We start from the raw sequence: 22,500 nt of genomic DNA, 5'->3' as shown, positions 1-22,500 counted from the left end.
TGTGGCTGTTGTTGTTGTTACTTAGCTCCTTGTTAGCCCATATCAAGCAAAAAACCAGTATTTTGGTGTCTGATGTAAAAAAGGAGGAGTGATCCTTGTCACTTGTATTGATTTCATGTATCGTTTCACTTACCTCTAGCAAACCATATTTGATGGCATAAAAGACGCTTAGACACACCATCATTTCAGCAGCACAGACTCAGGAAAGAGATTTTAATGTGTAGAAGCATAGGCTCATCTTTTTATATAGAATCTAGGATGATGCTTGCTTCCCAATCACATAGTTCTGGGTTCAGTCCCATTGTGTGGCACCTTGGGCAAGTGTCTTCTATTATAACCCTGGGTCAACTAAAGCCTCATGAGTGGATCTAGAAAACAGAAACTCAAAGAAGCCTGTTGTGTGTGTGTGTGCGTGTGTATACACACACACACGTCTGTATGTCTTTGAGTCTGTGTTTGTCCCCCACCACTGCTGGACAACCGGTGTTGGTTTGTTCATGTCCCCGTAACCTAGCAGTTTGGCAAAAAAGACCAATAGAATGCATATAAAGCTTGAAAACAAAAGTATTGGGGTCAATTTATTCAACTAAAAAGTTCTTCAAGGTTGTGCCCCCAGCATGGCTGCAGTCTAATGGCTGAAACGGATTAAAGATAAAAGATAATCTTTCCAATGTCTTATATACAATTAAATATGGTAGCTATAAAATAGCATTGATTTCTAACATAGGCACAAGGCCATTTATCTGGGTGGGAAGTATAGTTGATTAGAACTTTATTTTATCAACCCTAGAAGGATGAAAGGCAGTGTTGAGCTTGGGGAAATTTGAACTCAGAACATAAAGGATCACGACTAAATACAGCAAGGCATTTTGTCCAGCACTAATGACTTTGCCAGTCTACTATCCTAGCTACAAAAAAAAACCATTATTTCGCAACACCATGTACTCCTTCATTCTTTTCATAAAAGTCATTTGGAAGCCAATGTTGTTGTGAACTCTGCAATAGTGCTAACACCACCACTGGTGCCAATATCATCATAGACATTATCTTTTATTTTTTTACTAGTTTCAGTCATTACACAGTGGTCATACTGGGGCACCACCTTGAAAAAGGAAATTTTTGTCAGAAAAAGAAATTCTTGTCATTATGCTAACATTTGTTTTTCTGTACTTGTATGGGATCTTTTCGCTTAGACTAGCAGATTTTTAAAATAATTTCTTTGTAACTAAAAAATTTTAAACTTCGTATACTGGTAGAATGTGTTTATAAAACATCTTTTTCTCTTGGCTTTCTTGAGAAAATTCTGTAGTTTGTAAGATATTTGGTCTTTAATTTCTTGCATTTCGGCAATTTCAACCAATTAATGACGTCTATTGAGGTGAAAACGATTTCTGCCGTTATGTGTCAACAACAATTCTACCAGTATACGAAGTTTAAAATTTTTTAGTTACAAAGAAATTATTTTTAAAATCTGCCAGTCAAAGCGAAAAGATCCCTTGTATGGACTGAACAGAGTATATTTATTTCCATTTCCATCTGAGTGCATTTAGAGTACATTTAGTCCCAGTGGAGTGCACAGCTTAGTGATTAAGGGTGTTGGACTCCTCACTCTAAGATTGGGGTTTCAATTCCTGGATGGAGTGAAGCACTGTGGTCTTGAACAAAACACCTCATCTTACATTGCTCCATTCCACTCTGCTGGGGAAAATGAATAATCCTGTAACAGACTAGTGTCCCACTCAGGGAGGGATATATACGCCAGAGAAACCAAGAAACCAGCCCTAAGCTCCTTAGTCAGTGATGTGGATTAACCAAACTAACCTACATTTATTCCCATTTCCTCTCTGTACTCTATCATCTCATTATAATAATAATAATAATAATAATAATAATAATAATAATAATAATATGCCGATACACACAGATAGAGAAATTAAGGCCAACAGACCAGATATAGTTGTCAGAGACCATGAAGAAAAAAATGCTTTCTAATTGATGTATCAATACCGGCTGATGACAACGTGTCTCTAAAAGAAATGGAGAAACTCTCAAAATACAAAGACCTGGAAATAGAGGTAACCAGAATGTGGAATCTAAAAACAGAAACAATTCCTATCATAGTAGGTGCATTAGGCATGATAAAAAAATATTCAGACAAATACATAACAAAAACACCAGGACTTACAAACACATATAACATACAGAAAATTGCACTACTAGGCACTGCACACATCCTACGCAGAACACTTTCCATACAATAACCATCAGAGCATCACAACAAATCACAGCACATACCCAAGGCACACAGAGCTGCGCTGGTAGTGAAGTGAAAGCACGCTATAAAAATAAAACTACTGAATAATAATAATAATAATAATTGTGTACAGTGCTCAGGTGCACTACAACTCATCTAAAGTGTATATATAATCAGGTGTGGTTTCGGCGGATTTCGGAAAGCATGAGGGCCTTAAAGGATGCAGTGTCATGGCCAGGTTCACCATTTCCAGTCCCCACTAATTTACTTCTTTCAAAGAGTAACAGTCAGTTTATTCCTTAAAAATCTTGTTTCACACATGGCTGGGTGGTAAAGAAGCCTGCTTTGTAACCATGTTGTTTCAAGTTCAGTCCCAATACAAGGTATGTCAGGCAGGTGTTTTCTGCTGTATCCCTGGGCTGACCAATGCCTTGTGAGTGAGTTTGGCAAGTGGAAGTCCATCATGTGTGTGTGTGTGTGTTTGTCTGACCCACCACTGCCTGACAACCAGTGTTAGTTTGTTTACAACCCATAACTTAGCAGTTCGGCAAATGAGACCAACAGGACAAGTACCAGCCTTAACAAAAAACGTACTGGGATCGATTTGCTTGACTAAACACTTCAAAGTGGTGCTCCAGCATGGCTGCAGTCAATGAGTGAAACGAGCAAAAGATAAAAGATACCCAATAAACCACACTTGATACTTTCTCGTTTAAAATTCTCCAAAGTATACTCAATTTAATTGCAGACATTTCCAGTATATGGGATTGTCTCTGTTCTACTTCATAGGTCTGCTGAAGCTCTGAGGAACTACTTCCAATTCGCTCCTACTATTAATTCCAAAACCATTTGGTAGACTTCAAAAGATAAACAGATAAATTCATCAATGTTTTTCAACCATATAAAAATTGTTTAAAATCTGTTCAATAAATGATGGTCTGATGCTGGTTTGCTTTGATGATTTTTAACAGAATAACAAAAAACCAAAAACAAAAAAAAAACTATGCAAACAATTTGAAAAACCATGTCTGTTGGAACCAATAATGTAGAAATATATATTAAGTTCCTTAATATGATAATCTCCTACAAAGTAGTTCTTTGAATTGGTCGTAATTTTAATCCTTTTTATTGCTGTTTCAATTAAATTTACGATATAAAGGAAAATACTGAAAGATAACTAAGTATCCTACTGATATTTATGTATGTATATATATATATATATATATATATATATATATATGCATATATATGTATATAAATATGCATATATATGCATATAAATATGTATATATGCATATATATTTATGCATATAAATATGTATATATGCATATATATTTATGCATATAAATATGTATATATGCATATATATTTATGCATATAAATATGTATATATATATATTATATATATATATATAATATATATATATATGCATATATATATGCATATAAATATGTAATATATGCATATATATTTATGCATATAAATATGTATATATATATATATGCATATATATTATGCATATAAATATGTATATATGCATATATATTTATGCATATAAATATGTATATATATATATATATATATATATATATATATATATATACGTATATATGTGTGTGTATATATATATATATATATATATATATATATATATATATGCATAAATACACAGACATGCAGGAAGTAAATAGACACCTTTAATTTTCAAAATTTCTGATCTAAGTAACTTAATATGTTTTCAGCAGTGTAGAATTTACAATGTAATTATTCTTTTTCATTCCCGGTGCCATTATATCAAACATTTGCGAAGAGTAACCCATGCCATGCGCAAAAAATTCAGCACAATCGTCAGATTTTAAAAGGGCTCATATTGCGGGGCAATCTGAGGCTGGTCTTAGCCAGCGAAAAATTGCCAAAAATCTTCAAATTCCTCTTGTACAGTTAATAGAATTATAGTGCAATTCAAAAACCAAGGGAAAAAATCAATAGATTTTTATCCTGGCTGACCTGGGCCCTCAGAAAGGAAGCCTCGCTGTTTGAAGAGAATTGTGGAAAACAAACCCTGTTTGAAGGTTTCTGACATTGCAAAACAGCTAGAAGTTAGTCAAAGAACGTGTTACATATCTGCATAAGCTTGGGTATTATGGACAAGCAGCAAGAAGAAAACCTGTCCTTCAATGAATTAATATCACCAATTCATAACATATTTTTTACTGCTTCACAACAGGCCCACAATCGCTGACATAACAAGCCCTCACAGCCACAATTATCTATTTTGATTTAATGTTTATAATTGTATGTCTCCAAATTCAATAATTCAGTCCAGTTATTATGTGTATAAATCAAATCTTTGTGCGTTTTCTTTTTGGTTTTGTAGTTCTCAAGTTTTAGGGATTCACACAGACACACACACACACAGACAGACACACATTCTCATCTTTATATATATAGACTAACATTAAAGACCCGTCGTTGCCGGGTCATAGTGCTAATGCATGTATATATGTGTATATAGCGTGCAGAATTTTATTTTTAATTTATTCCCATTCATGTGAAACCACTTATTCAAGTTCAAATCATTGATGCAATTTTATACCAATTGCTATTTTTACTTTTGTTATGTTACGATTATATTACACTTTAGTTTGATTTTAATTATTATTTACAACATATAATTCAATTGTTATTATTATTTTTATTGTTAAAGTGAAAGTATCTGACATAAAATAGAGAAACGTTCTTGTTTCACTTTTAACACGTACTACTGAAATAGTGGAGAAGATATGATATTGCTATGGGCTTGCTCTAGGCAAGAAGTTGAACATTTTTTTTTGCCATGAAACTACATGGACCCTAAGTAAGGCATGTGTGAAATTTGAATGAAATTGGTTGTGTAGTTCTCAGTTTTAGGGAATCGTAGTGGAGAAGATATGATATTGCTGTGGGCTTGCCCTAGGCAAAAAGTTAAAAAATGTTTTTGCCAATGACACTCCCCGGACCCTAAGTAAGGCATGTGTGAAATTTGAATGAAATTGGTGGTGTAGTTCTCAAGTTTTAGGGAAACACACAGACAGACAGACACACATTCTCAGTTTTATATATATAAAGTTATACTTTTCTCACTGTATTGTGTGTTCATTTCTCTTTTTTTCCCATCTATGATTTTATTTTTGATCTTCTATATAAATGAAGATATTTCTTTTGTTTGGCTGTTTCTCTTTCTACAAAACAAGAAGCTACATTGTGGAACTGTTATTTTAATGAGTTGTATCTATTTATCACCCAACAAGATACATCTGCACTGCTGGATGCTTCTGAAAGAGTTGTTGAGTGTCCAACTCAAGGGGGATCAATGCTAGATGTGTAGAAACAATTGTCATGATTAATGAATTAATAATGATTAATATATGATTAATAATATATTCCATCTTCCATATGCCATATATATATTTATGTGTCGGTGGCACATAAAATCACCCACTACACTCTCGGAGTGGTTGGCGTTAGGAAGGGCATCCAGCTGTAGAAACACTGCCAGAGAAGACTGGGCCTGGTGCAGCCTTCGGGCTTCCCAGACCCCAGTTGAACCGTCCAACCCATGCTAGCATGGAAAGCGGACGTTAAACGATGATGATGATATTATATATTGTCTTTTATTCTTTTACTTTATTCTTTTACAGGGATGTAAACACACCAACACCAGTTGTCAAGCAGTGATGGTGGACACACACACACACAGACATGTGTAATTGTTCCACGTCCTGCGTTGCTGTGTTTTTTTTTCTCTTTTTTTCTGTGTTTTCTTGTTTGGATTAACTTTATATATATATATATATATATATAGGTGGAGGTATGGCTATGTGGTAAGAAGCTTGCTTCCCAACCACATGGTTTCAGGTTCAGTCCTCTGTGTGTGTGGTACCTTGGGCAAGTGTCTTCTACTATAGCCTTGGGCCGACCAAAGCCTTGTGAGAGGATTTGGCAGACAGAAAGCGAAAGAAGCTCATCACACACACACACACACACATATATATGTGTGTGTGTATGTATATACATATTTATGTGTGTGTGTTTGCCCCCACTGTTGTTTGACAACTGATGTCGGTGTGCCTATGTACCTGTAACTTAGCAGTAACTAGGCTTACAAAGAATAAGTCCTGGGGGGCCAATTTCTTCAGCTAAAAACTGAGAGCCTCAGTAAAATGACTGAAACAAGTAAAAGAATAAAAGAACATATTGAACAGTAGATGTAAATTGGCTGCCAGCAAAAGAGATAGGATGGAGCACTTTGAGAGGATATTAACCCTTTCGTTACTGTATTTATTTTGAGAGGCTCTGTGTTTCTTTCAATTATTTTGAATATAACAAAGAATTTAGTAAAATAACTCAGTTATCACTAAGCTAGTGTTAGGAACATAAATTGTGGCTGGGGTTTGGTGGAAGATTTTAATTCAAGACTTATGAAAACAAGACATTTGTACTACAGAGCCAGAGCCGGTTTCAGCTGGGTTGGCAACGAAAGGGTAAAACTGTAAAATAAGAACAGCCATTATCATCACAATGACCAGGTGGACATTACACAAGAATTGACTTAATGACAAAAGTGATTTGTGATATGATGTATAACAGGCCTGACCAACCCCGTTGAGCAGGGAAAAAAACATTGCTATTGTTGTTGCTGTTGGTAATGGTGGTGGTGGTGGTGGTAATGATTAGCACCAGATCAGTTCTAATTAAGCAGATTTTCAATCAATGGCATTCTAGCCATGACAACCTCATCTGTTATTCAAACCTCAGTATAACCCAGAAACCACTGTCCAATATGTGTTTATTCTTTTTTTTAAGATGGGAGGAGTGCTATGAGGGAGATCAGGCTATTTTCAATAGATTGAGTGACACAGAGGTTCCTTTATTGCTGGTGGTGGTGGTGGTGGTGGTAGCTGTAATGGTAATAACTACTGGTAGTGATGATGACAATGATGATGATTTGTATGAAATGGGGGGAGATCAAACAATAAGATTAATTTTAATGCTTGATACAGAGGAGAGTAAGTATGACTGACATGCAAGCGTGCACACACACACACACATACAAACACACACAAACACATACAACTGAAAATATACAAGACCAGAAGAAAGAGGCAAAAACAAATACTAATGCTAAACAAAACAAGCAACACGGAGATAGAGGAGGGGGAGGGAAGGAGGAGGAGGAGGAGGGGGGTTAAACTAGGGGAGTAACAGCAGTTACTAGAATGGCTGATCATGAATTAGCAAAGTCAACTGCAGCCAGATCTGAATGCAGAATGTGCTTCAGTTTGAGTCCTTACCATTAGTGTGGTAGTGGTGGTAGTAGTAGTAGTAGTAGTAGTAGTAGTAGTAATGGTGGTAGTGGTAATAGTAGTACAAGTAATGGTGGTAGTAGTAGTAGTAGTAGTAGTAATGGTGGTAGTGGTAATAGTAGTACAAGTAATGGTGGTAGTGGTAATAGTAGTACAAGTAATGGTGGTGGTGGTGGCGATGGTGATGAAGGTGTCAGTAATGGTGATGACTTTCTCCTTCATCATCAAGTAATTAGAAGAAAAAATTAGATTGTTAATTATTTTATCTTTCGTCTCTCAGAATCTTGATTGACTGTTGATTGAAATTGCGAGGAAAATTATTTATCTGTCAAACTTTACTAACATCTACCACCACCACCACCACCATCATCATCATTATCATCATCATGATAAAGATAATGACCGCTGTCGATATTGTCATTTTCCATTCCCATCAGTAGCATCCCCAGTCACCATCACCACCAGGTAAAGTAGTAGTAGTAAGTTACAGGAGCACTGTGTAATCAACAAGTGTTTTTTGTTCACACAAGCAAACAAACTATTTGTCAGTTATACAGTGTTGCTGTGAAGTTCATTTCCTATTGTAAATATAATCTAGAGAGCCTAGAAATTGAAATAAATTCATCGTAGTTGCCCCTACCACCTATCCAGTTGCTATGTTTCACCACATCATAAAAAGAACATTCGGCAAAACAAAAAAAAAAGATCTAATTTCTTAATTATCAGTGTATATTTCATTAATTATTTAATGGTTAGTGTTTATTTTATTAATTATTAATAGTATTTACCTCACTAATTACTAAATGATTAGTGTTTATTATTCTATGAATTTAGTAGTTTTTCACTGTATAGGTGCAGGTATGCTGTGTGGTAAGGAGATTGCTTCCCAACCACATAGTTTAGGGTTCGGTCCTACTGTGTGGCACCTATGGCAAGTGTCTTCTACTATAACCTCGGGCTGACCAAAGCCTTGTGATGGAAACTGAAAGAAGCCTATCGTAAATATATATGAATATATTTGTGTACTTGTGTCTGTATTTGCTCGCCCACCATAGCTTGGCAACTGATGTTGGTGTGTTTACATCCCCGTAACTTAGCAGTTCAGCAAAATGGACAGATAGAATAAGTACCAGGTTTACAAAGAACAAGTCCAGGGGTCAATTTCTTAGACTAAAAGACAGTGCTCCAGCATGGCCACAGTCAAAATGACTGGAACAAGTAAAAGAATATATTTAATAATAAGTGTTTACTTCAGTAATTAACAACTTGTTACTGTTATGTCATTAATTATTAGACATACATGTTTATTTTCCAAATTACTGAAATGATTGGGGTTTATTTCAGTAATAACTTAAGATTTGTCTACATTTCACTAATTATTTAATGCTTAATCTGTATTTCCCTTATCATTTATCTTGAAAGTGATATCTCACCCACTGAAAAAGCATGGACTGCACTGGACGAATTAGTGGCTGTGTGGTAAGTAGCTTGCTTACCAACCACATGGTTCTGGGTTCAGTCCCACTGCATGGCATCTCGGGCCAACCAAAGCCTTGTGAGTGGATTTCGTAGATGGAAACTCAAAGAAGCCAGTCGTATATATGTGTGTGTGTGTGTGTGTTTGTGTGTCTGTGTTTGTCACCCTAGCATTGCTTGACAATCGATGCTGGTGTGTTTACGTTCCCGTCATGTAGCGGTTCGGCAAAAGAGACTGATAGAATAAGTACTGGGCTTACAAAGAATAAGTCCCGGGGTCGAATTGCTCGACTAAAGGCGGTGCTCCAGCATGGCCACAGTCAAATGACTGAAACAAGTAAAAGTAAATCTACACTGCCTGACCAGACGAAAAGGGAATTCTTCAGAGTTATAGTAGAATCAGTTCTTCTTTAAGGTCCATCACCTTGAACTCCGACAAAAAGGATAGAAAGCAAGCTTGATAGGACCTGTACATGAATGCTGCAGGTTGTTCTCGACAAATCCTGGGAACAAAATCCAATGAAAGAAGAGCTTTATGGAAACATCCCCCAAAACATCATCAATTATCGGAGAGCAGAAGACAAGATATGCTGGTCACTGCTATCAAAGAAAAGGTGAATTAGTGAGTGAGCTCCTTTTGTGGATCCTGAACCATGGAAATTCTCGTGTCAGATGACATACAATGACCAGCTCTCATGTGATGTCAAGTTACAAATAGAAGACCTCAAAACTGTTAGGGAGTGGGACCTTGGAGAGAAAGAGTGGTTTTGGTTCAGGGGCAACACACCCACAACAATAAAATAACAAACCTATATTGTACTAATTAATGCTTAATCTATATTGATCTAATTACTGAATGATTTAGTGTTTACTTCTCCAACCAATGAATGGGCAAATGTTATGCCATCGTCTCCCTCCGATACAGCACATCCATAAGTGATGTTATCTCAGAAGAAATACTGCAGTAAATTTGCCTTTCCACAAAGCATTTACATTAACCCTTTAGGCACAAGACAAAAAATTTTGGTTGGGTGAGAGGGATAATTGGTTACATCAACCCCAGTACATGACTGGTATTTATTTTATTGATTTTGAAAGGAGGAAGGCAAAGTTGACCCCATTGGAATTTGAATTTAGGACATAAATAGCCAGAATAAAATTCACAAAAAATTTTGCCTGATGCATTAACCTTTTCGTTACCAACCCATCTGAAACTGCCTCTGGCCCTGTAGTACAAATGTCTTGTTTTTATAAGTTCTGAATTAAAATCTTCTACCATACCTTAGTCACAATTTATGTTCCTAACACTAGCTGAATGATAACCAAGTTATTTTACTAATTTTTTTGTTATATTTAAAGTAATTGAAAGAAACACAGGGCATCTGAAAATAAATGCAGTAATGAAAGGGTTAAGTATGTTACATAAATGTTTATGATTAAAATATAAATAATTAATAGTGATTATTTCAAATTTCTGAGTTCTGTTTGTACCAAGGTGAACTTTGCCTTTCATCATTTTGGGGTTGATAAAATAAAGTACCAGTCAAGTACTGAAGATAATGTAATTGGCTACCTCAACCCCCATCAAAATTGTTTGCCTTGTGCCAAAATCAGAAACAATTATTAACCCCTTTGTTGCTAAATCTCTAATGAAACGCATTGCCTTTGTTTCAATTAATATTTGAAAATAATTGAGAATTTATTAAGTTGGTATATGGAACACAAATTAACATGAATCTCTGATGGAAAGCTATGATTCAACTATGAATATTATTTGTAAATTTTTACATTTTCTTAGCTTTGAAAAGTTCTTTGATCATATTTCTCCCTAATTATGAAAGCATATATGCTAATTTTAATGGTAAATTGGGAATACGGTAAATATGAAGTATATAACAAAAGAACACATAATTCTTTATAATATTTATATTAAATTTAAATCTCTGTCCCAAAATGGGACACTGGTTGTTAATAGGTTAATTAAAACCACTTTAAAACGGGAGTTTATATTCAAAGGACCAAAGGTGGTCTCAGATAGGTTGGTATCAGAAGGATTACTCGTAGTGAATAGACAGAAATGCTGAAGCATCAGACAAAATATCTTGCAGTATTTCTTTCTACATTTTGTGCTCTAAGCTCAAAACCTGCCACGGTCAATCCTGATTAGCTTCACCTCACCAAATTTCTGATCTTGTGGTTACATTGGAAACAATTGATATTAGAAACTATTATTATTATTATTATTATTATTATTCTGTGAGCTGGCAGATTCTTTACAGTGAGATGCAAAATGCTGCCAAGCATTTTTCCATCTTTACATTCTGAGTTCAAATTCCACCGAGATCAACTTTGCCTTTCATCCTTTTGGGGGTTAATAAAATAAGTACCAATTGAACACTGGGATCGATGTAATTGACTTACCCCCTCCCCCCAAATTACTGGCCTTGTGCCAAAATTTGAAACCAATATTATTATTATTATTATTAGGTAGTAAGCTGAAGAAAATTCTAACTGGGCCCCCGTCTGTAAGGTCATGCACTGTTTATCTTGATCATCATCATTCATCATTGTTCGACCGTGGTCGAGACAATGGAATTTACCATGCTACGCCAGACTTCACGGTCCATCATGGCATTACGGAGGTCCTGTTGCTGGATGCCTGTATCCCTGGAGATTACATCAGGGTAGGAGAGTGTGCGTCCTCTGGTATTGCGAGTAGATGGCTTCCAGAGGAGAAGAGGAGAAATTACTTCTTTTTCAGCTCTACAACAATGTCCAGCAAACTGGACTCTCCTACCTTTCACAAGATACGAGATCACCATGTCACACAAATATGGTTGTGATGCATGTGCCTGGTGTACCCTTATCAGATGGCTAAGCATGATAGGGCTTTGTATATTTTACCCCAGTGTCACTTTGATGGCATGCACTGCTCTCTCACTCAATAATAATAATAATAATAATAATAATAATAATCCTTTCTACTAAAGGCACAAGGCCTGAAATTTTGGTGGAGGGGATTAGTCGATTAGATCGACCCCAATACGTAACTTGTACTAATTTCATCGACCCCAAAAGGATGAAAGGCAAAGTTGACCTCAGCAGAATTTGAACTCAGAACGTAAAGACGAATGAAAAGCTGCTAAGCATTTTGCCTGGCATGATAACGATTCTACCAGCTCACTGCCTCAATAATGTGTCCATTTGAATTGTAAACAGGACTCACTACTGAAAGTAAACTCCATTTTCTGCTTATTTTACATTTGATTCCTGATTCTTGTTTATTCTCTTACTACCTGTATCCAATGGGCATAGTATGCTTGCATATCCATGCCCAGGGTTAACATAGGTAATTTATACCGGTAGTAAAATGGATTTCTTTTACCTTAGACAGTTACTCCAACCGCTAACTTTACTTACCTATACATACATACATACATACATACATATATATACACACACACATATATATAGATACACACACATATATATATACGCATATATATAGAGATATATACACACACACACACATATATATAGATACACACACATATATATATACGCATATATATAGAGATATACACACACACACACACATATATATATATATATATATATATATATATAGGAATAAAAAATGGAGTTAACGCAGGTTTAAACAAGTATTTTTTATTCCTATTATTCAAATATTCAACGTAAACACGAAGTTTCAACCTTTATAAACAAGGAGTTACAACATCTTTACTTGTGAGATTTTTGCTGCCCTGGTAACTATTCATTCATTTATCTGTGTTAATTGTTAACAAGGTAAAATACACTCATCTATTTATATATATATATATAATATATATATATTATATATATATATACATATATACATATATATACATATATATACACATATATAGATTCACATATATATATATTATATACACACACACATATATATACATATACACACACATATATATATATATACATACAAACACATATATATACATATACATACATATATACATATATATATACATATATATACATACATTATATATATATATATATATATACATATACATACATATAAATATATATACACATGCACATATATATATTATATATATACATATACACACATATATATACATTATATATATATTCATATATATACATATATATATATACATACATATATATATACATACATATATATATATACATACATATATATACATAAATATATATATAGATATATATATATATAGAGAGAGAGAGAGAGGGGGGGGAGAGAGGGGGGAGAGAGGGGGGGGAGAGAGAGAGAGGGGGGAGAGAGAGAGACTGACAGACAAAATATAAATTCTCTTCATATAGATAATTTCTTGATTAAAAATTCCTTTTATTCATTGTTGTCCTTAATTTTGAAGAATTTTAGAGTACAAATATATTAAGATTGGTTATATTTATATAGTTATAATGAAATCAAATATAATTATATAAATATATTATTATATTTATAATATTATATTGATATAATTAAATTAAATATAATTACATGAATACAATATTATATTTATCTTTCATCTTTTACTTGCTTCAGTTATTGGACTGTGGCCATGCTGGGGCGCTGCCTTGAGGGGTCTTAATCAAATATTCTATTGGTCTGTTATGCCAAACTGCTAAGTTACGGAGATGTAAAACAAACCAAGACTGATTGTCAAGTACTGGAAGTTGAGACAAACACAAACAAACAAACAAACACATATATAAAATGAGCTAGTTTCTCTCTACCTAATCTATTCACAAGGCTTTGGTTGACCCAGGGCTAGAGTAGAAGACACTCGCCCAAGGTGCCACATACTGGAATTGAACCTGGAACCATTTTATTAATTCTATATAAAAATTTGAAGGAAATAAACTCGTTTGAAAAAAAGGAGTAGGGGAGAGAGAGAGAGTGTGTGTGTGTGCATGTTCTACTTCTTGCATCATCATCTCCATTTTATGGAAAAATAATCATTAACATCATCATCATCATCATTATTATTATTTTAATGCAGAGAGCTGGCAGCATCGTTAGCATGCAGAACAAAAAGCGCAGTGGCATTTCTTGCAGCTGTATGTTCTGAGTTCAAATTCCACCAAGGTCGACTTGGCCTTTCATCCTTTCAGGATCAATAAATTAAGTACCAGTGAAACACTGGGGTCAATGTAATCAACTAGTTCCCTCCCCAAAAATTTCAGGACTTGTGACTTTAGTAGAAAGGATTATCATTATTATCATTATTATTATTATTATTATTATTAGAGTGATGGATTGGTAGAACTGTTAAGGTGTCTGACAAAATGCCTTGCAGTAATTATTTCAGCTTCCTACATTCTGAGTTCAAATCTCACCAAAGTTGACTGCCTTTTGTCCTGTCAAGGGTGGTAAAATTAAGTACTAGTCATGTACTAGGGTCAATATATAATTCTTTATTACCCACAAGGGGCTAAACGTAGAGGGAACAAACAAGGACAGACAAAGAGATTAAGTCGTTTACATCGGCCCCAGTGCATAAATGGTACTTAATTTATCAACCCCGAAAGGATGAAAGGAAAAGTTGACCTCGGCGAAATTTGAACTCAGAACGTAACAGCAGACGAAATACGGTTACGCATTTTGCCTGGCGTGCTAACGATTCTGCCAGCTCGCTACCTTTACTAGGGTCAATATAATTAACTGTCCTCTCCAGCTAAAACAATTTAAGGCTTTGTGCCTTGTGTTAATTATTATTAATATCATCATTTTTTTCTCATTGCTACCATCACGAAGGCTGCTAAGGCAGAAATGTAATAGACTTGACAGACCATGCCACCTTATCTAGGTACCTTGCTGTTCTGAGTTCAAATCTTACACAGGTCAACACAACTTTTTATTCTTGTATAGTCAATAAGCACCATTAAAATATTATTGGTGATCCAGTTGGTTATTAACCTCCACTAACCATCCCTGCCCACCTCTACAAAATTCCGACTTCTACATAGTCAACAGAAATCACTTTTGTTCTCATGAACACTGAGAAAAGCATCAATACCATAAAACCTCACCTTTATCCTTCTTTCCAATAATTCTAAAGTTTTTCTACTTAATTAAAACATCTCTTCCCTCCTCCTCATTATTACTACTGATGTTAAGGCGGTGAGCTGGAAGAATTGTTAGCAGTATTTCGTCTGTCGCTATGTCCTGAGTTCAAATTCTGCCAGGGTCGACTTTGCCTTTCGTCCTTTCAGGGTCGTTAAATTAAGTACCAGTGAAACACTAGGATCAATGTAATCAACTAGTCACCCTCCAACTCACCAATTTTCAGACCTTGTGCCTTAAGTAGAAAGGATTATTACAACTGTTGCATTTTTTTGTTGTTGTTGTTGTTGTTGTTGGGAGAGATATTGCAATCTTTCTTATTATTGTTGTTACACTTGATGTTATGGAAAGTTGGTCTAGTTATTACTTCCACTACTGCTATAGTTGCAGTTATTGAGCTGTTGCTGCTATAATTTATCTATGTGCAAGCTTATGCACCTGTGTGTGTGTGTGCATGCTAAAGTGTATGCTTTGACATCCTCAAATAACTACCTGTTCTAATGCGTACACGTGTTTTGCCATATGTCCATGTATGTGCCTATCTACACATTTGTATATATGAACGAGCGCCCATGTGGGCATGTATGTGTGTATAGATACCACAGCAGGGTTGGGAGTATGTATATAATAGCATTGGAGTAATTATCCTGTCAGAGTTGAATCAGAAGCCATACTACCACAACCACTTCCATCTTCACAAATTAACATTATTAAGCATTGATTGGTAGAACTGTTAGAGTCGCAGACAGAATACCTTACAGAATCTTTACAGCTCTTTATGTTCTCAGTTCAAATTCTGTCAAGTCCAGCTTTGCCTTTCGCCTTTCTGAGGTTGATAAATTCAAATATCAGTTAATTACCAGAGTCAATTTAGTTGATTAACTCCCTACCCTAAATTCCAAGCTATGTGCCCTATGTTAGAGACACTTATGGGGAAGCAGAATCGAATCAGAGAAGCATCCAACAAAATGTCTCACAGTATTTGTTCTGGCTCTTTGTGCCTTGGTTCAAGTCCTGCCAATATCAATTGGGCTTTCCAACCCTCAAAATAATGGGGTGAATGGTACCGATCGATTAGCCTTCTCTCATAAAAATAATGCTATCCTTATGCCGAAGAAGCAATTATCAATTAAGATGCCAAACTAGTAGAATCACCAGAGCATGAGAAAAATGCCTTGCAGTAATTTGTTCCAGTTCTTCACAATCAGAGTTCAAACCCTGCCAGGTTCCACATTGTCCTTTGTCCCTTCAGTATCGATAAATCAAAATATCAGTCAAATACTGTGGTTGATGGTGACCCCGGTAATTCACTAGTGCTCGAGATTGTCGACCGTGTGCCTAAATTAGTAACATATTGTTAAGGGGGCAGTAATTATTTTAGCTGCTTACATTCTGGATTCAAATCTTTCAGAGGTCAACATTAACCCTTAATCTTTCTTCTTTACTGGGGCAGGGGAACAATGACAAAGTAAATACCAGTGAAGTACTGGGGGTTGATATACTCCAACATCTCTTCCTTCCCTCAAATTTCAGGCCTTGTGCCTATGCTAGAAACATTAAGAAGGTTAGTTCAAGTAGTAGTAGTATTAGTAGTAGTAGTAGGGAAGCCACACTAGATTCTTTACCGCATCTAAGTTTGTTGCTTCGTATTTCAGAAGTTCAAATCTCACCATTCCTGACTTTGCATTCCAGCACAAATAAAATATACATCGATAACAAGTTGGAGATAACATGATTCAACCACGCAGCTCTTATACACAAACACACACACATACACACACACAAAGAGATATGCACACATACCCCCTCCACACACACACACACACATACAAAACAGCAAAGTAAAAAAAGGAACTGGAAAAGATGCTTTAATGCTAAAAGAAATGAAATCAATACATATCATCATCATCATCATCATCAGCAGCAGCACTATCATCATCAACATCTTCAGGAAATAAACTAATGTACAAACCGCACACATATTCGTTGCAGTGATAATTTTAGTTTTACATCCTAAAGTACAACAACAACAACAACTACAAGCAAACACACAAAGAATAACAACAACAACAACAACAACAACTAGACCATGTTTTTATTCTTTACTTAGAAAAGATAAAGTTGATAATGAATATAAATACATTTGATATGTGCGTATATATATATATATATATATATATATATATATATATATGTATGTGTATATATAATATATATATATATATTATATATATATATATATTATATATATATATATATGTATGTGTATATATATATATATATATATTATATATATAGATATATGTATCTATGTATATATATATTATATATATATATATATGTGTGTGTGTGTGTGTGTGTGTATATATGCATGGATATATATATATGCGTGTATATAAATGTGTGTATGTGAATGTGTGAGTCATTCTTGTCATCATCATATTGTTTAGTGTCCATCTTTCATACTGAGATGGTGTGTGTGTGTTTATATATGCCTGTGTAGCATGTATATATGTATATACACACACACACACACACACACAGATATCATTCATATATATATATATACATACATGCATGTGTATGTATGTGTGTATATATATATGTCTTCATATCCATAAATATATATGCAATATGTATACATACATGTACATGTATATATATATACATATATATATACACTGTATATGTTATTTCTTATAGTTGTGGAAACAAGATAGCTGTTTCTTAGGGACCAATGTGAGGCAACAAAAAAAAAAAGAGAATAAAAAAAAATAAAATAAAAAAGTCGGTGCATGCAGTAGGTGGGGGGGTTCGGTAGGAAGAAACCATGGAGCAGACATTTTAATTGCAGGGAGGGTGTGAGAAGCCAGCTAGGGCATCAGGGACAGGCAGAAGGATGGTGGTGGTGGTAGCAGACGTGGGGGGCGGGGAAGCATGTAAGCAAAGAAATGGAAAGGATGCAAAAGACTTACCATTTTTAAGATTTTAGTTGTGATGATAATGACTATCATTTTTAGAAATAATCCAGATCTAGGTGGAGGATACAATTATTTACTCTACGTGACAGAAGACCTGTCTTTGATTTCATTCATTAGACCAACTTGTAATGTTGAGGAATTTTAGTTTTGAAGTTTGTGTGCGTGCATGTGTGTGTGTGTATATATGTGCACATGTGTGAGTGTGTGTGTGAGTGAGTGAGTGAGTGTGAACGTGTGTTTTTTTTTTTGTTAGTGGTTTTTTTTTGTTTTTTGTTGTTGTTTTTTTTTTTGTTGTTTTTTTTGTTATCGTTTTCTGCTGTTCTTTGATTCCTTTATGGTAAATAATAATACAGATGTGTTGTTGTACAGAAATGGATGAAGGCGATGAAACAGGAAGGTAGGGAGAAATTTAGGGAACACCCGGCTAACATTGGAACAAGGAGAAAATATTTCGGAAGAAAGGAGGACGAAAGGGGTTAAAAACAATAAATAGCAAACCAATAAAAAGTAAATAAAAAATAAATAAATAAATAAATAAATAAATAAATAAAAAAACAACAAACTGTAATGAATTTTTTTTTAAAAGATATAAAACTAACGTGCAAAACTACTGCACAACTATTAGTGGATTGTATGTGTGTGGTATATGTAATGCAGTGTGGTGGGAGGAGGCCAGATGACCATATCTGTAGCTACGAGTAAGAAGGCGGTGGTGTTGTCAATGGTGGTGGTGGTGGTGGTGGCGGTTATGCTATGTAAAGAGCAGTCCATCTCACCAGCTGCTGCTTCCGCTGGTAGGAGAGAGAGAGAGTGCACGCGTCTACACACACGCAAGTGTGCATACAAGTTGTGAGAGTGTAAATTGATGCGTTCCGTGTCCTCGGCACTGCTGCTGCCGTTGCTGCTGCCGCTGTTGCTGTTGCTGCCGCTGTTGTTGTTGTTGTTGTTGTTTGGTAAGCATGCTACTGTCAGCCTTGTGAAAGAGATCAGAGCAGCTAAGTCTGAGAGGCAAAGCAGTTTCCACGGTCTCCAGCTGTTGGAGCTTCCAGTAAAAAAAAGTTTCTAGTCAGCATGACACTTTGGGGAAGCAACGGGAGGGAGAAAAAGAAAACGGTGAGGGAAACGGAAGATGCAGAAGATTTCAGGGGATTCTTCAATGATTACTATAAATAAACGCCAATAGCAGTATGTGTGGTGGTGTTGGGTGGTGGTGGTGCCAGCAACAGGGAAGGAAGAGTAAATTTGCAAGAATGCATCGTTTACAAGAGTAGTTTATATATACAATACAGACACATATAAAAAAAAAAAAACATTTACATATACTATACAAATACAAAAAGAGAAAAAAGTACAGTACTGGAGTCAATTCATTCAATTAAACAGAAAAAATAATTCAAGCCAGTGCTCCAGCATGGTCACAGTCTTATGACTGAAACAGGTAAAATATATTATACATACATATACAACACATCTATAGCCACAGTAGATATTTAGCACATCTACACACTTGTTATGTCTTTAAAATTAGCATATCAATATACATGTTATACCCATAGAATAAGCACATTTATACACTCACCATACATAAACACATCTCTTCACAGTACACCACATATACAACTTACCTATATACTGTACATGAAACATATATATACACACTGTTACATCACATCTTTACTCTATACACACATTACATTGTTATATTGTACATATATATCATATATCATTCATATACCCCAAATCTATATATTGCACATCTACATCCTTATACTGTATATATATATATATATATATATATATATATATATATACACCATAACTATACACATATATGCCACATTTATATGCTGTACATATATATCATATATATATATATGATGTATATATATATTTCTTTATTGCCCACAAGGGACTAAACATAGAGAGGACAAACAAGGACAGACAAAGGGATTAAGTCGATTATATCGACCCCAGTGCATAACTGGTACTTTATTTATCGACCCCGAAAGGATGAAAGGCAAATTGACCTCGGCGGAATTTGAACTCAAAACTTAACCACAGATGAAATACCGCTAAGCATTTCACCCTAAGCATTTCACGTTTCTGCCAGCTCGCCGCCTATATGCTGTGTATATACATCACATCTATATATTATATTCCCCATATCTATACATTGTACATAAACATCACATCTATATATACAGTACATATAGGCGCAGGAGTGGCTGTGTGGTAAGTAGCTTGCTTACCAACCACATAGTTCTGGGTTCAGTCCCACTGCGTGGAACCTTAGGCAAGTGTCTTCTACTATAGCCTCGGGCCGACCAAAGCCTTGTGAGTGGATTTGGTAGATGGAAACTGAAAGAAGACTGTCGTATATATGTATATATATATATATATATATATATATATATATATATATATATATGTGTGTGTGTTTGTGTGTCTGTGTGTGTTCCCCCCAACATCGCTTGACAACCGATGCTGGAGTGTTTATGTCCCCGTCACTTAGCGGTTCGGCAAAGGAGACCGATAGAATAAGTACTAGGGTTACAAAGAATAAGTCCCGGGGTCGATTTGCTTGACCGAAGGCGGTGCTCCAGCATGGCCGCAGTCAAATGACTGAAACAAATAAAAGCGTAAAAGCGTATATGCCACATCTATAAACTATATATATATATCATATTTATATACTGCACACATACCTCATATCTATATAGTGTAGATATAGATCACATCTTACGCTTTACATATCTACACGATACATTTCTACACAAACTGTATATAACGTATCTACATAGGTGCAGGGGTGGCTATGTGGTAAGAAGCTTGCTTACCAACCACATGGTACTGGGTTCAGTCTCTCACTGTGTGGCACCTTGAGCAAGTGTTTTCTACTCTAGCCTCAGGTCAACTAAAGCTTTCTGAGTGGATTTGACAGATGGAAAACAAAAGAAACCCATCACATATATATGTGTGTGTGTGTCTTTATGTCTGTATTTTGTTCCCCACCCCGTCTGACAACCAGTGGTGGTATTTTAATTCTTTTATTCTTTTACTTGTTTCAGCCGCTTGACTGTGGCCACGCTGGAGCACTGCCTTTAGTTGAATAAATCCACCTCAGGACTTATTCTTTATAAGCCTGATACTTATTCTATCAGTCTCTTTTGCTGATCTGCTAAGTTACAGGGACGGAAAAACACTAACATCAGTTGTCAAGTAATGGTGGAGGGAACTAACACACACACACAAATACATACATACATACATACATACATACATACATACATATCACCATCATCGTTTAATGTCCGTTTTCCATGCTGGCATGAGTTGGATGGTTCGACTGGGGTCTGGGAAGCCAGGAGGTTGCACCAAGCTCCAGTCTGACCTGGCAGTGTTTCTACAGCTGGATGCCCTTCCTAACACCAACCATTCTGAGAGTGTAGCAGGTGCTTTTCACATGCCACCAGCACAGGGGCTAGAGGAGGCTGGCATCAACCATGATCGGATGGTGCTTTATATATATATATATATATATATATATATATACGATGGGCTTCTTTCAGTTTCTGTCTACCAAATCCACTCACAAAGCTTTGGTCAGCCTGAGGCTATAGTAGAAGACACTTGCCCAAAGTGTCATGCAGTGGGACTGAACCCGGAACCATATGGTTGGGAAGCAAGCTTCTTACCACACATCCACTCCTGTGCCTATGGGGTGTGTTTAAGTTCCCATAATTTAGTGGTTCAGCAAAGGAGACCAACAAAATAAGTATCAGTCTTACAAAAAAAAAAAATGTACTGGGATTGATTCATTCAACTAAAAAAAATCTTCAAGGCAGTGCCCCAGCATGGCCACAGTATAATGACTGAGACAAGTAAAAGATAAAAGATATACTATACAAATAATCACAGTATATACATACAATAAACAATGTGTTTCATTCCCTGAAGAAAATATCCCCCAGCCCTTGTTCCTTCACATTTAGAATGAGTTCTAATAAAGGGACAAAGGCATGGATTTAGAAAGATAGGGCTAATACAACTGACCCCTGTGCTTGCAGTGGTACTTACTTTCTTAACCTTGAAAGGATGGCAAGTAAAGTTGATTCCCATTGGATTTGAACTCTGAACATAAGGAAAAGAAACTAAATACCACAAGGCAAACTTGCAAACTTGTGGTTTTGGGTTCAGTTCCAATGTGCAATGCCTTGGAGAAGCATCTACTACAGCCCCAAGGGACCAATACCTTGTGACTGAATTTAGTAGACAAAAAATTTGAAGAAGCCCATCATGTGTTTTTATTCTTTTACTTGTTTCAATC

The 22,500-nt window shown here is 35.5% G+C and overlaps 1 protein-coding gene across 2 annotated transcripts in view; it reads right to left on the bottom strand.

Moving 5' to 3' along the window:
- The window catches only part of LOC115210301 (synaptophysin), a 276,300-nt gene that overhangs the window by 102,101 nt on the left and 151,699 nt on the right, over nucleotides 1–22,500 (bottom strand). Inside the window, exon 1 of one of the 2 annotated variants that reach the window (XM_029778823.2) lies at nucleotides 18,168–18,400. The exons of the other annotated variant lie outside the window; for it this stretch is intronic. Coding sequence (XP_029634683.2) covers nucleotides 18,168–18,206 — 39 coding nt within the window. The 5' untranslated portion in view covers nucleotides 18,207–18,400. Of the gene's footprint in view, nucleotides 1–18,167; nucleotides 18,401–22,500 lie in introns of those variants that run through there. 2 annotated transcript variants of the gene reach the window in all.

Source organism: Octopus sinensis, linkage group LG4, assembly GCF_006345805.1.
Source record: "Octopus sinensis linkage group LG4, ASM634580v1, whole genome shotgun sequence".
Lineage (NCBI taxonomy): Eukaryota > Metazoa > Mollusca > Cephalopoda > Octopoda > Octopodidae > Octopus > Octopus sinensis.
The sequence above is the reverse complement of the archived record's forward strand: the minus strand, read 5'-3'. Positions and strand labels throughout refer to the sequence as shown.